This window comes from Bombyx mori, chromosome 6 (assembly GCF_030269925.1).
Source record: "Bombyx mori chromosome 6, ASM3026992v2".
NCBI lineage: Eukaryota > Metazoa > Arthropoda > Insecta > Lepidoptera > Bombycidae > Bombyx > Bombyx mori.
In genome coordinates this window covers 13,285,074-13,304,780 of record NC_085112.1, presented here as the reverse complement: position 1 = coordinate 13,304,780, position 19,707 = coordinate 13,285,074, and the positions used below count along the sequence as shown (strand labels likewise).

The 19,707-nt window shown below is 36.1% G+C and overlaps 3 protein-coding genes across 4 annotated transcripts in view; 1 reads left to right on the top strand and 2 right to left on the bottom strand.

The window, feature by feature from the left end:
• Positions 1-556: 556 nt before the first annotated feature.
• On the bottom strand, positions 557-4,819 carry LOC101745994 (uncharacterized). Its single transcript, XM_062669155.1, has 6 exons — positions 4,717-4,819; positions 3,764-4,636; positions 3,095-3,682; positions 1,807-2,358; positions 1,074-1,183; positions 557-785 (listed from the first exon to the last, which is right to left on the bottom strand). The coding sequence occupies exons 1-6, from the start codon at positions 4,769-4,771 to the stop codon at positions 579-581; spliced, it is 2,385 nt and encodes a 794-aa protein (XP_062525139.1). The 5' UTR covers positions 4,772-4,819; the 3' UTR covers positions 557-578.
• A 745-nt stretch (positions 4,820-5,564) lies between these two features.
• LOC101740908 (small ribosomal subunit protein uS3m) lies at positions 5,565-7,276 on the top strand. Its single transcript, XM_004923493.5, has 4 exons — positions 5,565-5,723; positions 5,803-6,001; positions 6,498-6,598; positions 6,963-7,276. The coding sequence occupies exons 1-4, from the start codon at positions 5,694-5,696 to the stop codon at positions 7,149-7,151; spliced, it is 519 nt and encodes a 172-aa protein (XP_004923550.1). The 5' UTR covers positions 5,565-5,693; the 3' UTR covers positions 7,152-7,276.
• Positions 7,277-7,421: 145 nt separating this feature from the next.
• Positions 7,422-19,707, bottom strand: part of LOC101745857 (CCR4-NOT transcription complex subunit 6) — a 229,576-nt gene continuing 217,290 nt past the window's right edge. For both annotated transcript variants that reach the window (XM_012697837.4, XM_004923524.5), the window contains exons 10-12: positions 18,872-19,043; positions 17,977-18,116; positions 7,422-16,234 (exon numbers count right to left, since the gene is read on the bottom strand). In XM_012697837.4, the coding sequence (XP_012553291.1) occupies positions 16,155-16,234; positions 17,977-18,116; positions 18,872-19,043 (392 nt within the window). In that variant the 3' untranslated portion in view covers positions 7,422-16,154. The remainder of the gene's footprint in view (positions 16,235-17,976; positions 18,117-18,871; positions 19,044-19,707) is intronic.

The following is a 19,707-nucleotide window of genomic DNA, read 5'->3' as shown; positions in this document are numbered from 1 at the left end:
ATTTCGCCGAGAAGTTCGGCGTCCCGTGGTGTGACCGGTGGGTGGGTCACTTTGACTTCCACCTGCCTTAATTTAGAGAAAGAGAGAGAGAGAGAAAATACACTTTATTGCAAACCAACACAATTTACATTCAAAAAACAGTCAAAAAGCAGATACATTTGTACAATAGGCGGTCTTATCGCTAACAGCGATCTCTTCATGACAACCGTTTAATTTACAGAAATTCTGGAAAATATAAAAATATAGCAGGTATGTTGCGATGTACCATAAACAATACGTTATTATAGAAAATATATACATTCAATAAACAGATATATACCGTTTACATATAATATCCAAAGTTCCAAGCTGTCTTATCCAAAGCTCGGACGCAGGTTGCTGAACCGCAAATTATTTTAGTTGTTTTAAGTCTTGCCCTACCTACCGCCCTCAACACGTAATCCGAAGACGACTTCCCCCGACTCGTAATGGCACCCCAAGTGTTTCATTTCAATGCTACAATAAAGCTTAAAGGTCAATACAGGAAGGTTTGGTTGCCAACAACGAAACTCAAACAATCACACATTTGAATTGTATTTTTAATTCCAACAAGATTTCAAAATTTTGATTAATTGCTGTGAGATATTAACGAACTCTTTCAAGTTATTATTGGTTGCTCCGCGTCTGTAATTCTCGAGCGTCGCATACGTCTTGAGCAGATCTTGGAGCATGTTGGCTACGACATCTTCGAGAGTTTTCCGATTAGGTCTCCCATTTCGTTCTGTTATTAACAGGGCGTTTGTTACCTGAAGATTTATTATTTAAACTCAATTAAAATTAAAATAGAATATTTGTCTTTATTTCTACTATTAGGATTACTGATTTATACACTGAATTAAGTTAAACCAAAGTTTTGGGAGATTGTTTTAGTTAAAGATTATATTAGACGAAGGCTATATAGGAAATTTTGTACGTGTATGTTTTTCGGTATCCCATAACACCATATGCACACACAGAGCCGTGGTGGGGAAATTTTAATTTGTAATGCATGCAACAAAATATTATTAATAAGCTTGTTCAAATTTCCAAAAAACCTTTGTTTTCCAAGCATCAAGAGCTTCGCCTAGCGCTGTTCCTCTATGTTTGTGGCCCACGTTCTGAATATTGTGACGAAGAAGTACTAAATGATGGATCCGACAAACTTCTGCTGAAAAAAAGACATTGGACTATATCTGATGTCTCTCATTCGTTCAGATGATGAAATCATGAGATGATTTAACCCAAGACATCTAATTTTTTTTAATCCAAATTAATCCATTCATTGCTGCAAAGATGCGCAATGCTGACATTAAAAGAAGACCTATAGACTGTCTATGACCTTATTACATTATTTTTTTGCTTAAATGTGTGGACGAACTCACAGCCCACCTGGTGTTAAGTGGTTACTGGAGCCCATAGACAACTACAACGTAAGTGCGCCACACACCTTGAGATATAAGTTCTAAGGTCTCAGTATAGTTACAACGGCTGCCCCACACTTCAAACCGAAACGCATTACTGCTTCACGGCAGAACTAGGCGGGGCGATGGTACCTACCCGTGCGGACTCACAAGAGGTCCTACCACCAGTCATTACGCAAATTATAATTTTGCGGGTTTGGTTTTTATTACACGATGTTATTCCTTCACCGTGGAAGTCAATCGTGAACATTTGTTAAGTACGTATTTCATTAGAAAAATTTGGTACCCGCCTGCGGGATTCGAACATCGGTGCATCGCTAGATAGGACCGGTGCATCAATAAGATAAAAGTTCAAATAATATTCGACCTTTTTGACAATCATTTTCATCTTCATCATCCGGACAATCCGGCAATCCGTCGCACACTTTTTCAACAGGTATAAATTGATTCATCTTTCTGTTACAGCTGTATTTAGTGAACTTATGTTGAACAGTGCATGTTCTTTTACATGATTCTGAGCATCTTAGTAATACGCAACGAGTTCCTTTACACATGCAACCTTCCGTAGGAATTATCCTTTCGTTTCCCGTTCGAGATCGCTTCATAGCGTCAACCAGCATTCGGTTTAGTGTCATCAGATAATCGTAAATCTCGTTCAGTTGTACGATATTAGTGACCATCAACGTAGACCTCTCGTATATGTCTGAGATCGTCGAAAAGCATTGGTCCCGTACAATTTTAACGTTCATCGTTTCCAAATTACTTTCGAGACCGAGTTTCTGTAGTAATGCGACGGTTTCATGAAGTGTGAGTAGTTCGGTTAGAACGAATCCGTATTTTTTTGATTTCGTCTTTATCCCTATGTTTTTGAGTATGTTTTTGTATATTACACTGCTGTCGAATTTACCGTAGTATTCTCCTTAAACATTAATAAAATTATTATAAATATTGGTTTGTGTCTGTTGTTTTCTTTATTGATGAAAATCATCATCGGTGAGCTCAAATTTAAACGTACGAAAACGCAACGTAGAAAACTTGTCGAATGCGACGAAGTAGCCCACTGAGTTCCTCGCCGGATCTTCTCAATGGGTCGTGTTTCCGATCCGGTGGTAGATTCTCCGAAGCACTGCTCTTACTCGGGCTAGTGTTAGCAACGTCGTCAGGTTTGAGCCCCGCGAGCTCACCTACTTGTTAGGGTTACGCTGAGATGATCTCTCAAGACCATCAGCTTAGATAAGGAAAAAAAAAGCGACGAAGAGTTCGACGTGCAACCTAGATCATAGACACAAGCCAATGAGTTTCTTGCCGAAACTTCCCAGTGGATCGCGATTCCGATACAATGGAAGATTAAGCGAAGCACTGCGCTTACTATAGCCGACGTTAGCAAGTTTCTCAGGCTGAGCCCCGTAAGATCGCCCACCGGCCATGTTGAAGCCAGAATTCCTCTTCGAGGCTACAAGCAGTTAGGTAGGCAAAAAAGCAACAAGAAAATTTAACAAGCAGATTATTAATTATTTAAAATATGATATAATTATAATAATGTTATCAGGCAAACGACGGCCATTAATTTTAGTTATAAAATACTCATAGTTTATATTCATAGGAAAGAAATAATATTTATTAATGACAGTGTATACCAGAGATGAAGGCATTACCTGTAGAACAATCCAACTCATCGGTTTCATCATAACAGTCATATTTGCCATCACATAAATAATCTAGAGGGATACTAGGGCCCTCGTCTATTGCGTGACAAGTCCATCTCTTCAGACTGTATCTCTGCCAGCAAAGACGTTTACATAGCGCAGGGCAATCGTAATGTCGGCACACCGGCCCGTTGCAGACGCAGCTGTTAGGCGACCAGGATGCTGTTTTTAGAACTTCGTCTAACGCTTCGTCTGGGTCAGAATCGTCACTATGTCGTATGGCAATCTCATCGATGTTGCTTAGTCCAAATCTGCGCGCACACAATGAACCCTCTATGGCCATAACTAGCGAACTCACTACTAAAGCGGCCTCGTTCGATATTTTCCGTACCGTATCGTTATTGAAGTCTGAGTCATATTTGGGCCAACTAGAAGTATCGCTTTTAAAAAAAATCAAATGTGACTTCAGAACGTTATGTAAGATTTGATTTTGCGTTGTAAATATTGAACTGCTTATGTCCGATGAGATACACTTATTGGATATAGATATTTCTAGGCTGTTTATGATATCGCCGGTTCCTTTAATCCTTTCTACGGCTGAAATAGTAATAGAAAAAGAAACTTTAAAGTTGATTGACAAATTTCATTAAATACATGAGAACATTGATAAAAATGCACCTGTTTTGACACAATTTTTTTCATCTGATTTATCTAGGCAGTCATTAATACGATTACATAATCTATCTAGAGGTATTTCAGCTTTATCGTAACGACAAATGTAATTCTGCATAGATCTAATTTCGGAACATGCCTTGTCAATAGCATATTTACATTTTGTGTTCACTTTCCGTGGTTTTGTGAACGGAGTTGTATTTCTAAGTAGAAAATTCTTTCTTTTTATATCACTTTTAATCTCAGCACTGTCTTTGACATCTTTATTATTCCTTCTGGTTTCCTCTAAAAATGTTTGTTTCGAGTTATTTTTAATCATCAAATTAACACCGGCAGCTATTATGTCCGTATACAAATTTTCATTTAATGGTTTCCCGCCTTTTTTCTTTTTTTTCAAAAGATTTTTTATAGTCTTCTTTAGATGATCAATAAGTGATTTCATATCTTTACTTAAATTGTTCTCTTTCGCTAATTTCTGAGCCAAAGACTGTACTCCACTGACTATGCTCTGAATTATTTTTCCTTTGTCCCTTTTTTCTGTAGTTTTTGTACTGTGTGTGGTGACTATATCGTAGTTTTTTCTGCGAATAGCTACAACAGTTGTTGTAGGTAAATCTTGGTCTACAACTGTTACATCTTCATGTTCTTTGCTGTCATTAAACAACATGTACTTTAGACTATGCATAATAATTTTCGTATACATACGACCGTCGCTACCTAATGCCAAAGCTGAAGCTTTTAATTTTTTCTCTATATCACTGAGCATGACAACTTTCTCTTCGTGAGTGCTATTGTTGATAGAGCTTAAAGAAATATTGCATATTTTCTTGATGATGCTTTCCACAATTGAGGACTTCATTTTTACGTCATTAGCAAGCACTGCGAGAAATTAAAAATAAAAAGGGTTAAAGAAAATCCAACGAATACCTAAGTATGAATAAGATCCAATCTTCTTTTACCATTGCATAAATTTATGACCAAAAATAAATGTAACAAGAAACATCTTGTGCCCATGGTTAAAAGCGAACACCGTTAAAAAATATCATTTTAGTTGCCGTAATATCGCGCCTCATTAATTATCCTATTATAGCTTAATGTTACGCAAACCATACTGTGAACATTAAAATTTAGCTATCAAATGCTTAGATCAAATTGTTTTTCTGAATATTAGTCTTTGTTTTATAGAAGCAATATATGTACCACTATCCCTTTTTTTCATTAATATTTATTTTATTAATTTATTTACATACTTTATTCATTATGTTGTTCCCATCTAGTACTATCATTTTGATAGAGTTTTTGTCTCTAGAAACCATTTTCAGAAGCATTTTTTCTCGCAATTGCTAAACATTCAAAAGTCCGTCATTCAAATTCAATTATTCAATCTACGTTTTAGCGTACTCTAACGTACGTACGTTTTCGTAAAAATTACCATATTATTATGATACGGTCACGTTGGGAGTCAGCTTACAGTGCTAATGACTATCTTTGTTATGTGTGTATATTTGTATTGTGATTTAAGTTAAATAATCAATTCAAAGCTATAATCGTGATATAAATAGAATAAAAATTCTTGCTAGTTCTCATTGAAATACCTATATTTTATTTTTTTATTGCACTTGTAGTCAGACGATCATACGGTCCACCGTAAGTGGTTACCGTCCCTATATGTGCTATAGAGTAATTAAAATTGAATTTATAGATCATAACTATGCTCAGTTAGCATGTTCCAGATTGTTTTGCCATTAGTAATCTGTACCTACGTCTGTTATGAATACTTTTGCCTAATGACGTTTAAAAAAATAATGTCAAAGGCAATTTGACATTTTATAAAATTGACATAAGCTGATGGCGAATAGGTTTTTTATTTCATAACCTTAAATTAAAAACAAAAATAGTTTTAAAACCATATACCTAATAAGTTTCTTTCATAAGCATGAATACTTCTGTAGCGAAGCTAGCTCAGGTTTGTGTCATAAGACTATAATAATATGATGATACAAAATATATTTTTTACTATTCGAATATGTTTTAATTTCTTTCAGATTAGTTTTCGGTCAATTAATTTTACGGTCCAAGGGACTCCGGTTTTGGCGTCTGAATTACATACGTCTGCTCCACTATGCAGGGTTGTATCTGGAAAGTACAGAATTACGAAGAAACGCGACAAACCATTAACGTACGAAATGGCAAATCCACCTCATTACATCGCTCATCGCAAATCCTGGAATTCGTGGAATACTTGTACGTCATCTATACTAATATATAAATCTACAGTGATTTTTACGGATGTTCCGTTATAACTGCTGAACCATGCAACCGATTGACTTGAAACTTGGTATCCATGTAGAAAATACATGTACCTAATGGATAAGCTAATATTTATATAAGTGTTGGACCCCTAATAATAATGACAATAAATAATAATGTTAATTATAAATGCCCTGCGAAGTGGGCGAGTATGACTAGTTGCTTATATTTTAATAAACTGCCCATAGATTTTATCCTGAAAAAGGCAAAGATAACGTAAATAGACTTACTACAATTTTCACTCGCTATTTGTAAAATATATTGTTGATATACAAAAATATTGTTTTTAACACTAGTTGGATAAATAACCTAAACTTGTGGGATAGACTAGATAGCCTTTTTGCAAAATTGCAACACCTTATTACTTTTAAAACAATATAAGTACCTAAAATAAGATATATCATTATTTTAATTATATTTACACTTGCAGCGAGTTTGAAAGATGGTCTCCGCAGATCAGAAACAGCCGTGGAAGACGAATTCATTAGAAGATTTATGACAGGCACCTGGCATGGACTTGTTTGTAGCGAGGTGAGAATTAAAATATAAACATTAGAATCACAATAATTATTTTAGCAATAAATTATAAAATGAATCTAGAAATGTCTTATGAACAAGTCCAGTTTTTGTAGTTGTCAGCTCTCAGAGTAATTTGGTACTAGGGAGCATTTCTGCAAGATAAATGGCTGATGATGGAAATAGCAGATTCTTAATGGAAAAAACTGTAAAAATGTCAACAATGTTTGGAGGTCAATAGTAAAGTTACTCTAAGAAATAAATATGTATATTAATCTCTTATCTATCAACTGTGCATACAAGCATTTTCTTTAGTTACACTAATACTAATAGGCAAAAAGACATTATTTGACATTGAATAAATTTGTGTTACTTTCAGGTTATAATAAAACGTCAGTTCAACCATATAAGGGTAGCAGCAATAATGAGGCGAGCGGTTTCACCGACAAAAATGTATTTCTTACTGGGTTACACTGAGGAATTACTTGCAAATTGGTTACAGTGCCCTGTAACACTCGAGCTTCAAACTGTCGATAGTTTCAAGGATGTCGTGTTTAAGTACATTTAATTTTAATACTGGTATGATTTAATTTACTTTAGTTCATATTAGAATTCTTGAAATTTAATGTAAAATAGATTAGTGGTTTCTTTTCTGTATTCAATGTAGATATAATAAATGTTATGTTGACAGTTCACACTTTATTTTTTGAAGAAAATAATATAATTAATAAAAGTTGAAATTGAATTGACATGTTTCCTGTAGGCGATATTTTCTCAGAATATATTAATGCAATATTTTTGAATAGAGGAAGGGACATAAAATTTAATAAAACTCAAGTTGTAAAATTCATATTCTCTTATAATTTGATTCATTCAAATTTACATTTATGTGTCAACAAACAGAACAGCGAGACGCGGGGGCGCGGCCGCACACACACACACAAACAAATGCCGCCTGTCGGCACACACACGTACACAACACACACAGTAAACGCGACGACCGCTCGAGCCGAGTCCGAACTTCTGCACATACGATTTGTACTTTTGTTACATTTTACATTCACAACAATAACCGCACGATTTTGTCAATACATTTTGTTTTATAGTTAAAAAAAAAACAATCAGAAATCGTTTAAAAGGTGGTTTAATCAGTGGAGTCAAATGAAATTAGTACCAAATGTTGTCGCTGTCAAACCAAAATCTGCTATGTGCAAAAACTCTATTTTGAATTAACGCGTAAAAATATTTTCATATAAAATTTTATACGAAGGTGAATTTTTAAGAACTATATGAAATGAAAGCTATAGATAAATATTAAAGCTATAGACACATAACAGTTTTTTTTATACGGTATGGTAGATAGGGCTGTGAACAATACGAAAAAGTCAAAAAGTAAAAATCTCAAAAGTGCACATACCTAGCAGATTTTGGTTTGACAACGACGTGGTGCTATTAAGAAAATCGAGCAGTTACTGTTGAGTATCTCAAAATACAATAAAATAACATTCCTTATTACATTTTTATTAAGACAATTTGATATTTCGTTTAAAGTCATAAATGCGTACGGTGTATCCCTCGGGTATATATTTTGTATCGACTATCACAGTGTCGTAAAGCATTTGTCCTTACATACTAGTGAGTTAATCTTTTCCGATCTTAACATTAAATCACCAAAAAAAAACACATCGTGTAAAGTAATTAAGGGGCTTCAGAAAATATTTTTGATATTACATTATTTTCAAATCTCATACAGTCTTTAGCATTGAGCTTATTCGATAGTTAAAGAGTGGAATGTGGAGATACCGGCCTCTGTTCTTTCGGAGCGTATTTAAGTTTGCGCAGAAGTCCTCACGGCTGACAATGTGTGGGCTCACTCGTAATTCAGCATTAATTGTTGTTATCGAAATTACATATTTACAAATAAAATTTACAATGTGAAGGCTTCCTTGTGATAAATTCGAATCGCTAACCGACAAACAAACAACTTTAAAACTTCCACATTAATATTATTTAACAATATGCACCGCTTTTTTTACCAAAGATAATTTAATGTTGACAAAGTATAGAGATAGATAATTTAAAGTACAGACAAAGGTAAGAATATATATTATAAATTCAAAGTTAGAAATATGATTACTTTTCGTTGAGAAATAAAATATAAATGGTTCAAATTTTCAGAAAACTTAGGATAATGTGGATATAAATTTACATGAGAATAAAAACTTAAATTATACTTTACCTAAAAGTTTATAAAAAACATGATAATAATGTTACATTTAACCAATAAAATGCTAATACCCTCGTCTGTTATAAAATGTAGGTCGTGAAAATTTAACTATATTAAATTCTTTATTTTTAAGAAAAAAGATAATTTTGAGAATTAAAATCAACAAAATGTTCAGAAAACGCTTATGACGTCACAATTCAATAAACAGATTGAACAAACACAGACCAGTCAAGTTACCTCACAAATGTAATGAATTCAAAATAGTTTTGCCGGTATTTTCATGTATTTCAGATAATTAACATTCTCTTATAATTATTTTAGAATAAAGACACATTATATTTGGTTTTAAAATAGAGCGGTGCATATTGTTAACAACAAGAGTAGACATATACATTAACAGAGGTATGATCTCTCTTTTAATTACATATACAGAAACACATAAAATTGGTCGTCAAGTCTCATAAAGCGGACAGTTACAATGATATTTTTATACAAACCTGAATAGATACTGCGGCGTGTAAAAATTAAAAATCGATTACAATTTAATAACAAAAAATGTTAGTTACATAAATACTACAATAAAAATTCACAAAGCTAAACTATTAAGTAAAAACGTCCATCAAAATTGAATATATTTTTTTTTTTATAATATAAAGAGATCATATTATATTCTAGTACAATTAAACTTGTTACAAATAAAGCTCTTTGTCGTTCGTAGCCGATATATAATTTGTACGCAACACTTTTGTCTATTGGTTTCACTGCAATACTAAAGTATCTAAAAAAAAAATTAGCAAAAAAAAATTTAACTCTTTTTTTTTTATTCCATTAACATGTTAACTGCCGTGTAGGTGCGCCGTCCTACGCGACGCACTGAAGTTATTAGAAGTTATTATAGTATATTGATAGTATATAGTATGTTTATAGTATATTATAGTATAGTAGAAGTTATTATATATGTCGATTTGTTACTAAAGCACCTGGATTGCTTTACTTTGCCTTTTATTATTTGTTTTTCTTTATTGCTTAGATGGGTGAACGAGCTCACAGCCCACCTGGTGTTAAGTGGTCACTGGAGCCCATAGACATCTACAACGTAAATGCGCCATACACCTTGAGATCTAAGTTCTAACTATACAGTTACAACGGCTGCCCCACCCTTCAAGCCGAAACGCATGACTGCTTCACGGCAGAAATAGGCAGGGTGGTGGTACCTACCCGTGCGGACTCACAAGAGGTCCTGCCACCAGTGAAAAATTTGTCTTTGTTAATGTATGTTTTAGTCTGTTAGGTCTCTTAGAAATAAATTCTTTCTCAGTATCTATGGATTCGTTTTTCCCAGTCTTAGATATTCCGGTGCCTTAGTAAGAAGAAGATCGAAGAAAGAAATCGACATAATTCGTTTAGTGGGCCGCGTAAGGCATCTGTGACATACATAGCAGCAAACTTGTTAACGAATTTCCGATGTAAATAGTAAGTGAGGCCTTTCATTTAAACAATCATGTCTCTGGATATTACAAGTAATTTGTTATGGCGCTTGTTGAGAATATTTTTAGAACTGAGTGAGAATGTTATAACATATTTTTTTTAATTCAAACTTATTATATACCAGATATTATAAGATTTAATTAAAAAAAATAATAATAACACGCACCTTTTTATAATTTTCAGAGATTATTATTATAGTTTTTATATTTGTTTTCATCAACATAATAAAGAAGGAGAAATAGATTGTGTAGGTATTCGGAATGAAAAATTGTCGATATTAAATTTTTTAATTGTGCCATTTTATTTTGGCTTAGATTAGCACACGAGCTGACGGTTTACATGATGTTAAGCAGTTAATGTTGTGGGTAGACCGCCAGCCATATTGACAATGTTGGCTCTTATGGGATTCGATTCCGGAACACAGGCATAAACTTCAGCAGTCTTTAAAAACCCTACGTTAAATACATATATATATTTTTTAAAAGATCACCATGATATGGACATTAAAATCTATGTTGTACTTAGACAAAAGAACAGCATCCGTAGTAAAATTTGATTCGTATAAAAACTTCATTTTAACATCCTAAAAGTAATAATTCAAATATACCCTTCTTTCATGATTTGGCTTATTTTCTTCACAATACACCCGATGGTTCACAAGAGAGATATAGAGAGTGAGAGAGAGATACCACTATCACATTTCTGTAACATTAAAAAAAAAATACAACAGCACCTATCGTTTGATATACACAATTATAATTATATTAATGTCGTATAAAAATGTTCAAAATCAATCATTCGATATAAATTAATTCCAAATCGAGATGAAAAAATACAAATACAAGCGTAAACACAGTTGAGGAGTGAAACAAAAATATATTTGTTGAACATTGTATAAAAATGATAATAATAAAGCAATTTTTGTATTTTTTACATTCGGCGAAACAACTAACGCTTCACAACAAAAATCTGAAAATGCTGCAACTCGGCGAATCGATTTGACGTATGTATATAGAGATGTGCATTTCGATTCATGAATAATCGATTTTCACAAAAATCGATTTAGCTCGAGTTAAAGCCGGTGATAATACGCCGAGTTGAGCCCACGACTAGGTCATTACGAAAATGTTGGTTCGACACATTCCAGCCTCTATACAGCGACGGCGTCACACAAGGATAACCCCAGTTCTAGACGATTATAATTACCAATTTTGGTCCGTAATCTACGAACATTAAGAACAAAATCACAGAGCAACTCTTACCAATGGAACAAACAGTTGAATTTGATATAGCCGACGTCACATCAACATTCACACAACACATTTGTACTACGCCAGTATTCTACCCTTTTTTCACTAAACGGTTCGCCTACAAACGTCTCCCGGCTCAATTAAAATCTTACTAAAACTAACAAAAAAAAAATGCAACTAATCGTAAACGAAATATCGATCGGTCCCTTACGCGTGAGAACGTCGTCAACAATACTGTATCCCTTTCGTAAAAATCTAGTTTCGAAAAGCAATTCGCGAGTCCTTAAATCTAAGAACCGAAGTTCGGGACGCGACCTTGTGTATAATAATAATATAACCTACTTAAAAACTAAAAGGGAAACGTTCGGAGGCGATTCACCGCGACTGTAACAGGACTACTCTAACGCACGGGGACGTTTTTAAGACTCGAAAGGGAGATTGAGAGGGGAGGAGTGGGGGGAAGGTAGAGATAGCAGATCAGTCAATATTTTTCAGACCGTTGAATTTTCTTTAATCAGACACGAACCTAATGCGTTTTTGGATTACGTCGAGTTTTAAGAGTCTCGCTGAGGAGTCTGTTGGAACACAAAACGTCTAATTAACCTAATACCGACCGCCCGCCGTCGAGGGGCGGTCGCCGACACTCCGCTACGCCGCGTCGAAACGAACACTAACGCTTATATCGATGACGAGACGAATACTGACCAGTGAGACAGTCACCACGACCGAGAGGCCCACTAGCGGGGAGGGAGTCTAAGGGACGCCGCACACGGGCCGCCAGCCACAATAACAAAACGCCGCCACCGGAATATTTCCTGTAATTTTCATACATGGACTTACCGCAGACGGTTGACGCCGGTGTCCGCCACACGCTACATATAAAATGTATCAAAATTACAGGAAATATTCCGGTGGCGGCGTTTTGTGGTTGTGGTCGGTGAGCCGTGTGCGGCGACCCTAACGGACTGCTAGAGACAAATGAAAAGGGACAGCAAATGTGGTTTGGCTCGCTCGCACAACCGGTGTTTCGGATCTGTGCCACGATGTGGCGTCACGTGCGTTACCACAGAAGCTACACGAGACGAAAACGATACAAATTAAACTAAACATCACTGTGCACATACAGGGTGATATAATTTAGTTAAATTTTCACATAATTTTTTCTTCGTAAAACGTTTTTAGATTCAACTCGCTGCCGATGCCAAGAAGCACACGTTTAAATATATCACTATATTATCACTTACAATTTTCACTAACAATATTTTTATTGCACACGAGTGATGTCAATAATAAATTTGTAGGCAGTGTTAGTTTTAACAATGGTCTCTATACAATTATTCTTTTAAAATAGGTAATTAAGTATCAAAAATAATTGAAATATTTCTATTACATTATAAACTTTTTTTTTTATTATTATTTAGATATCTATCTTACAAACCCGGCCGCGAAAGTACCAACTAAATAGATTTTGTACAGAGGACTTATTAACGCATCGTTCAAACGTCATTACAATTATAGTTGTTTGAAAGGAGTCGTAATATCCGTGATTGCTCGAAGTAAATTGACTTGAATGCCTTTTTTTGAGATTTAAGCTACAATCAGACAAATTCCGGACAAATTTGATGTTAAGCGTAAACCCGGAGTCCGTGGTCATCAATACGTGAATGTCGCACGTCGAGACACAAAGTTAAAGTCCCATTTCGAGCATACATCCTTTCCGAACGCAAAACCGAAATAACAACACCCTGTATATAAATAGGGATGCACGATTCGAGTTTCCAACGATGCATTAATCACTTTGAAGTTGGCACGCGTCTTCAACTTATACATAGTGTTAAGTATAGTGCCGTAATAAGTCAGAACACAATGTCTCACTGATCCCCGCTTGGGACGATGAAGCCAAGCGGACGACGAATGTAACTCTTTAGGCATAGTTCAGACCACCAGCGCCCCCCTTGACTTCAACGTGGCGAACGTACACTGATTACGACCGATATATTTATATTTCTAGTTAATTAAATATTGAGTGTTAGGAGACCCCTTCCAAAAACGAAGACAGACAATAGTACTAATGACAACTTTGATGATAGGACGGAAAAAAATCGATCCTGATTTAAAAAAAAAAATCATATTTAAAAACGTTTTATTAGCATTATTTACGCTCCATCATGTTAATATAGCTAAATGAAAAGCTAGTTTCATAAAAAATACATTACTTAATTTTAAAAAAAACCAGCAATTAAACACAAAATAAAAAACAGCTGATGCTCGGTTCAACGAACGCCTGTCTAGTACTATCGTCTGTCTTCGTTTTTGGAAGCGGTCTCCTAACACACCCAGCATATTATATACAGCGGAGGAACAAACACGCTGTATGCAAATGGACGTCAGATTGTACACTTTAGAACAATAGAAAAAAAAAAATTTTTTTTCATACAAACATATTCGCTCTAAATTATTGGTTTTTTTCTATATTATATTCAAATCAAACATATTAACTTTACATTCCTCGACTGTATATGCTACATTGAAAACTAAGCGTATTTGTTATCTTGACGTCGTCATAATATACGAAAAAAAAAAACATTTTTATTATTTATTTATTTATCGAATCGTCAATTAACTATAACCAACTAAAGGATTGTAAAGGATTCGTAATATTTGCTAATAAAAAAAAAACGGTGTTATTAATTAGTAAAATCATTGATTGCACGTACCAACATCACACTAAATATATATTTATACTATTTACTAGGCAATTCGTTAGAAGACTTGAAATGTTTTAAGCCACCGGCTTCTATCACTAACTTTAAATAAATTTTTAAAAATAAGAAAACGCAATGCTCCTCCTATAATATCTAAATTTTACTATTTAAAGTCAGTGAAATCTGCCATAAGTCTTGTCCATTCACAAGTCCTTCGGAAGGATTTTCTGTATTCAACGGTATCAACTTTTGTGGTAAATTAAAAAAAAAAACTATTAATAAATAAATAAAAATGACCTCTATTGAGCAAATATAATTGAGCATCTAATTATTCTCAATCAACAAACAAATAGCTTGAATGCGTGTTCTCAAAATATGTAAAAACTAGAGAAATATTAATATATATATATTCTCGACGAACCCTGTGAATGGACAAGTTATCTATATAAACTAACACACGACAAGGACAAAAACTATCTGTTTGCATAATGTGTGAGAGAGACGAACGACATGCAATAGGCTATGTGTATCCACAGCATTACACACGAATGAATATTGGCGACGATCCGAATCGAGCTATCGGAGGTTTATGAGTTCGTTACAAGAGGACTGTTAATTCATATTGTTACGCAGGTAAGAGTAACGCCATCTATCGCCGAAAAGTCGAACGAATATCGAAGGATATTCTAGTAGCATATAGAACGCTCGGGAAAAAAAGTACAATGCCATCTATTGTCAGATAGCGGAAACACGCAATACTAGACTTTTGTGGAATATTCTCGACGATTCTAGGGACTTCGTCTCGACTATAAAAGCGTTGCAGAGATGGCACGCAGTCAGTTATTAATCGGAACTACTCGAAGAGAAACAGCGAACGGATCGCCTAAAGCGAAGCGGGAGGGGAGGGAATTGAGAATTTTAAATTGTTTGTTGAGTGTTTTAAGTGTTGAATACAATTTTTAATTTGTACTTTGGTGGAACATTTATTTATCCCGAACCCCAGTGCGTAACAATATTATATATAACGAGCTTATAAACCATCGATGACTAAACATGAATAAGACCGTTGATGTTTAAAACTGTTTTAGTCTTTTGTAAATTATCTTGTAAAGGATAATAATATAAGTACAACTCGGATGTGATATAGTAATATACGTATAATTCCGCACAGACTTATTTATGGTAGGCAGCAGCTTGGCATTGCTGACGTCCACGGGCGACGTTAACCACTCACCGTCAGCTGGGCCGTACGCTCGTCTGCCTACAAGGGCAATAAGAAACAAGAAAAATATGTTACAAACACATAGAGCACACACACTAAACATAGTTAAGTACGTAATTGCATACATAGGTTGATCGGCGTTTTTGATCAGCTGTCACTCCGTTATGAACGTTGTGTCCTTCGCTTAGAGTCCATAATGATTCGTCCCTCCCACACAAACACACACGCGAGCACGCAATTTCTACAACTATCCCCCGGGGGACACATACAAGTGACATCTCGATACATTACCCAACACACTGATTAAACCGTATCAACAACGTAACATTATCATTTAACACGTTAATTAATTACTACAACAGATTGCTTTGTGTTACGTTCAGTCGTATCGTCATTATACTAAATTCTTGTGTGCATTCAAAAATGATTCTAAACGATACGTGTAAATAAGGTCCAAGATCGAATCGCGGACGTTCGGGCGGCGGCGGCAACTGTCAACGCGACACGACCTCTAGCGGATTCCGGCCGCAACTACGGAGCCGCATCGAGGACCGAACGAGATTAATACTTAAGATTAAGGCGACGGTACAAACGTCAGTGTTCACAGCGGACGCGGCGAGCGGTGACGTCACGGCGACGGCGACGGCTCGTGACGTCAGTGGCGGGCGCTGGTGCGGCGCTACCTGCGGCCGATCAGACCGTTCGAGTTGCCGCTCGTGCTTGGGGACATCTCCAGCTCAACTAGCAGCGGGAAGTGATCTGCCGGACAATAATAACAACGCATATGATACAGTACTCTTAGGGCGCCTACACACTATGCGGTTAGCCGGAATGCGGCCAGCCGTACGGCTGACCGCAGGACTCCGTTGCGCTTGCGTTTGGGTCGACTCATTTCCAAGATGGACGTCCAAGAAGTAGCAGCTATTTATTATGTTTACTCGCGTTACATAAAGAATGAAACAGAAAAAAGTTACTGGGTGCATCCTTATTTGCAAGCTCGAGATGAGAGTAAGCATTTTGAATTGTTTGTTGAAGAGCTCAAAAAGTTTTTGAACGTAAATTTTTATCCGCATATTCTGCGGATTTTGCGTTGCAGATTGCTGGTCTATTTTGAATTTCAATTATATTTTTTTCCGTATCAAAATCCATAGTCAATGGCAGGCAACCGTAAACTAGCACTATCCGCGTAGTGTGCAGGGCAACCGTACGGCTGGCCGGAACAACCGGAACGGTCGGCTGGGAGCCGCATCGCGGTGCGTATAAAAACTACTTTCTCATACAAATTTTGGATCCCCGTCAACAGGGCGGCTGACCCCGCATTGAGGCTAACCGCATAGTGCGTACGTAGCTTTAGTTAACTGTGCTTGGTGCGAGTTTTTTAACTTCTCGATCGCGTAAAAGTTAACTCAAATTTGTGTATGGAGTTGGAACAGCGCCCCTAGCGGCAAACGTAAGGAGGATAGGTCACGGCGTGTATGTGATAAGTCAGAGACGTGAGGTGACGCACGCTTTCGCCGAGAAGAATCTAAAAAACTATGTACAGTATGCTCTAATAACTTACACACACTCTAATTTAAGGGTATTTATACATTTCCCGCTACTGATTTTAATATTACAAATTCCCCACTGTCGGTAAATAGTAATCCTATTCTCAATTTGTTTTACAAACTTCACACAATAATCGAACATTTCCTACGTATTCTTGCCCTATTTTGCCAATCCAAGACCTGAAATTTCTGAGCATAGATGATGACAATCAAAATAAACCGCAAACCAGATTACATTTTAGATTTGTAACTGGGCCCGTCTGTTGGTAACTGCTCTCAAATATCACCACAGACTTAATACTGGTGTTTGTTAACACCATAACATTAAAATGGTTAAGATTTTTTAAATTATAATTTGATTTTTTGAGGCACGCAATGTAATACAAATTGAAACCAGCAGACGAGCAAGGTCATCGTCGAAAGGTTCCTTAAGCTATAAGCGTAGGTCTTAGATTTTGTTTCCTTCTATAAGCGTTAGTATATTAAGCTTCAACAATTCTGTTTTTTAAGGGATTTTATGACCTGGTAAGTGAGACCTTTAGGTTAAGTCTTGTTTTAATTTTAATGAAAACCTGTATGAAATGAGTTGATTAATATGAAACATGGCATAAAATAAAATGAAATGAAAACGCAATGAAATGAGATGAGATGAAATATAATCTTAGTAAAATGGTGGTCATTTACTGAGACTTTTTCAGTGGACTTTTTGGAGGATCCCGAGAAGTTAAGTTCAGCGGCTTTGTTTCATTTTCCACATTTGTGCACTTTCACAGATACGAAACAGTTAATAAACCACCGTTATTATACATTTAAACCTCAAGAAACACTAAATAGACAAAATAAAACAAATCACACAACTTCACTCCTCGCGTTCCCGCCAAAAAGTCCAACAATTCTGTCTTTAGTTACACACCATACATGTTTACATTCCATTGCATATTTATAGAACTGTACCTGAAGGTATGTGCGGATGAGGACAGCCAACGACCTTGTGCTCGCGGAACCATTCCTGAGACAAGGGACCCAACAACCCTAAGGGGGTCATCGTCTGTTTACTGTAGAATATGTAGTCGATAATACCTTTGAAGTCAAACCTGTGAACGTAAAAATGTGTATTTTATTGAAAATCTAATCTAAAATCTATTATATTTTTCTTTTAAACTAGTCCTTGCACAACTTTCAATATCCGTCCATAATCAATGACACTCCAAGGCTCAAATTAATTTGTGTATTAAAAATTTCCTTATATACTAAGAAAGAAAATAGATGGATTGCATGAAAGACGATATGTGTAAGAGGGGAGTGAGCGAAGAAATGGTATATGATAGAGTATTGAAGGAGAAAACATGTTGCGCCGACTTCGGTGACTAAGAAAAAGGCAGGAGAATGATGATTTAAGTTTCCTTTTTCCTAATTTTCCGTTTTTTTTTTTGATAGTCGTAACGCTCGTATTTAAAAACAACATTAATTAATATCTGCTTAATTAATCTATACTAATATATAAATCTATAGTTGTTTTTTCGGATGTTCCGCTATAACTACTGAACCATGCATCCGATTGACTTGAAACTTGGTATCCATGTCGAAAATACATGTACTTAATGGATAGGCTAATATTTATATGAGTGTTGGACTCCATACACCAGTTGCGGGGGCGTTAATGATAAGAATCTTTGTGGGGGTGAGAAATATTAATGTTAATTTTAAATGCCCATCGAAGCGGACAGGTACAGCTAGTATATCTATAAAATTAAACATTTATGTTAATATCTCTGGGTCTTCGTTAACATATACCCCCTCCCCCAACCCCCCCGCCCTCCGACTCCTCATCCGAACGTTGCCGACTCACGTGTAGTTGGTGTAGGGCATGATGTCCTCGCTGTAGGCCGAGGCCAGCTTGAAGTTGTGCGTGAACTCGTGCTCGGAGCCGGGCATGCGGCGCAGGGACGTCGCGTAACCGAGCTCCTTGAAGTCGCGGTGCTCAGACGAGACGCGCCCCGCGGACAGGAACTCGACCACGCCTGGGGAACAACGAACGAACACCATAATGTATGCGCCGTTACGATTGCTATTCAGTAAACGCTCCTTATTCGCGCTTCCTTCATTCGCATTTTCATCATTCGCGGATTAAAAAATGCGACCAAATTCCTATATGAAAGTATCCACCGAATGTCCTTTGTAAACGCGTCGTCAAATGACCCAATGAAAAAGTAAAATAGAATAAGATCTATTGCTAAAGTATGTTGTTAAATAATATCGCCGCTGTATTGGTTCCGCCTTCGCCGCGGTTGGCGTTTTTGAGAATGTAAGCAGAATGAAATCAACCTTAAAACTCAACATATAAAGTATGTAGTTGTTTTTTATTTTGTCACCTCGGAACGTATCCTATCTAATCCCATATAATAATAATATGTCAATTACCATTCCAGACTCACGTTTTCTGTATTCTTAGCATACGGAATATATTTACGCAACATATACCCCGCGGTAGCTATCAATAGAAGTCCGACAAAATCCTGAATCGCTCCACTGACATTTTTTTTCCCCACGCTAATAGCTGGTAACCTAAGACGCTATTCGAGCTACACCCGGACGGGAAGGTGAGCTCACGAGCTCAAACTGAAAGAATTTGCTAACACTAGCTTTAGCAAAAGCAGTGCTTCGCAGAATCTACCACCGGATCCG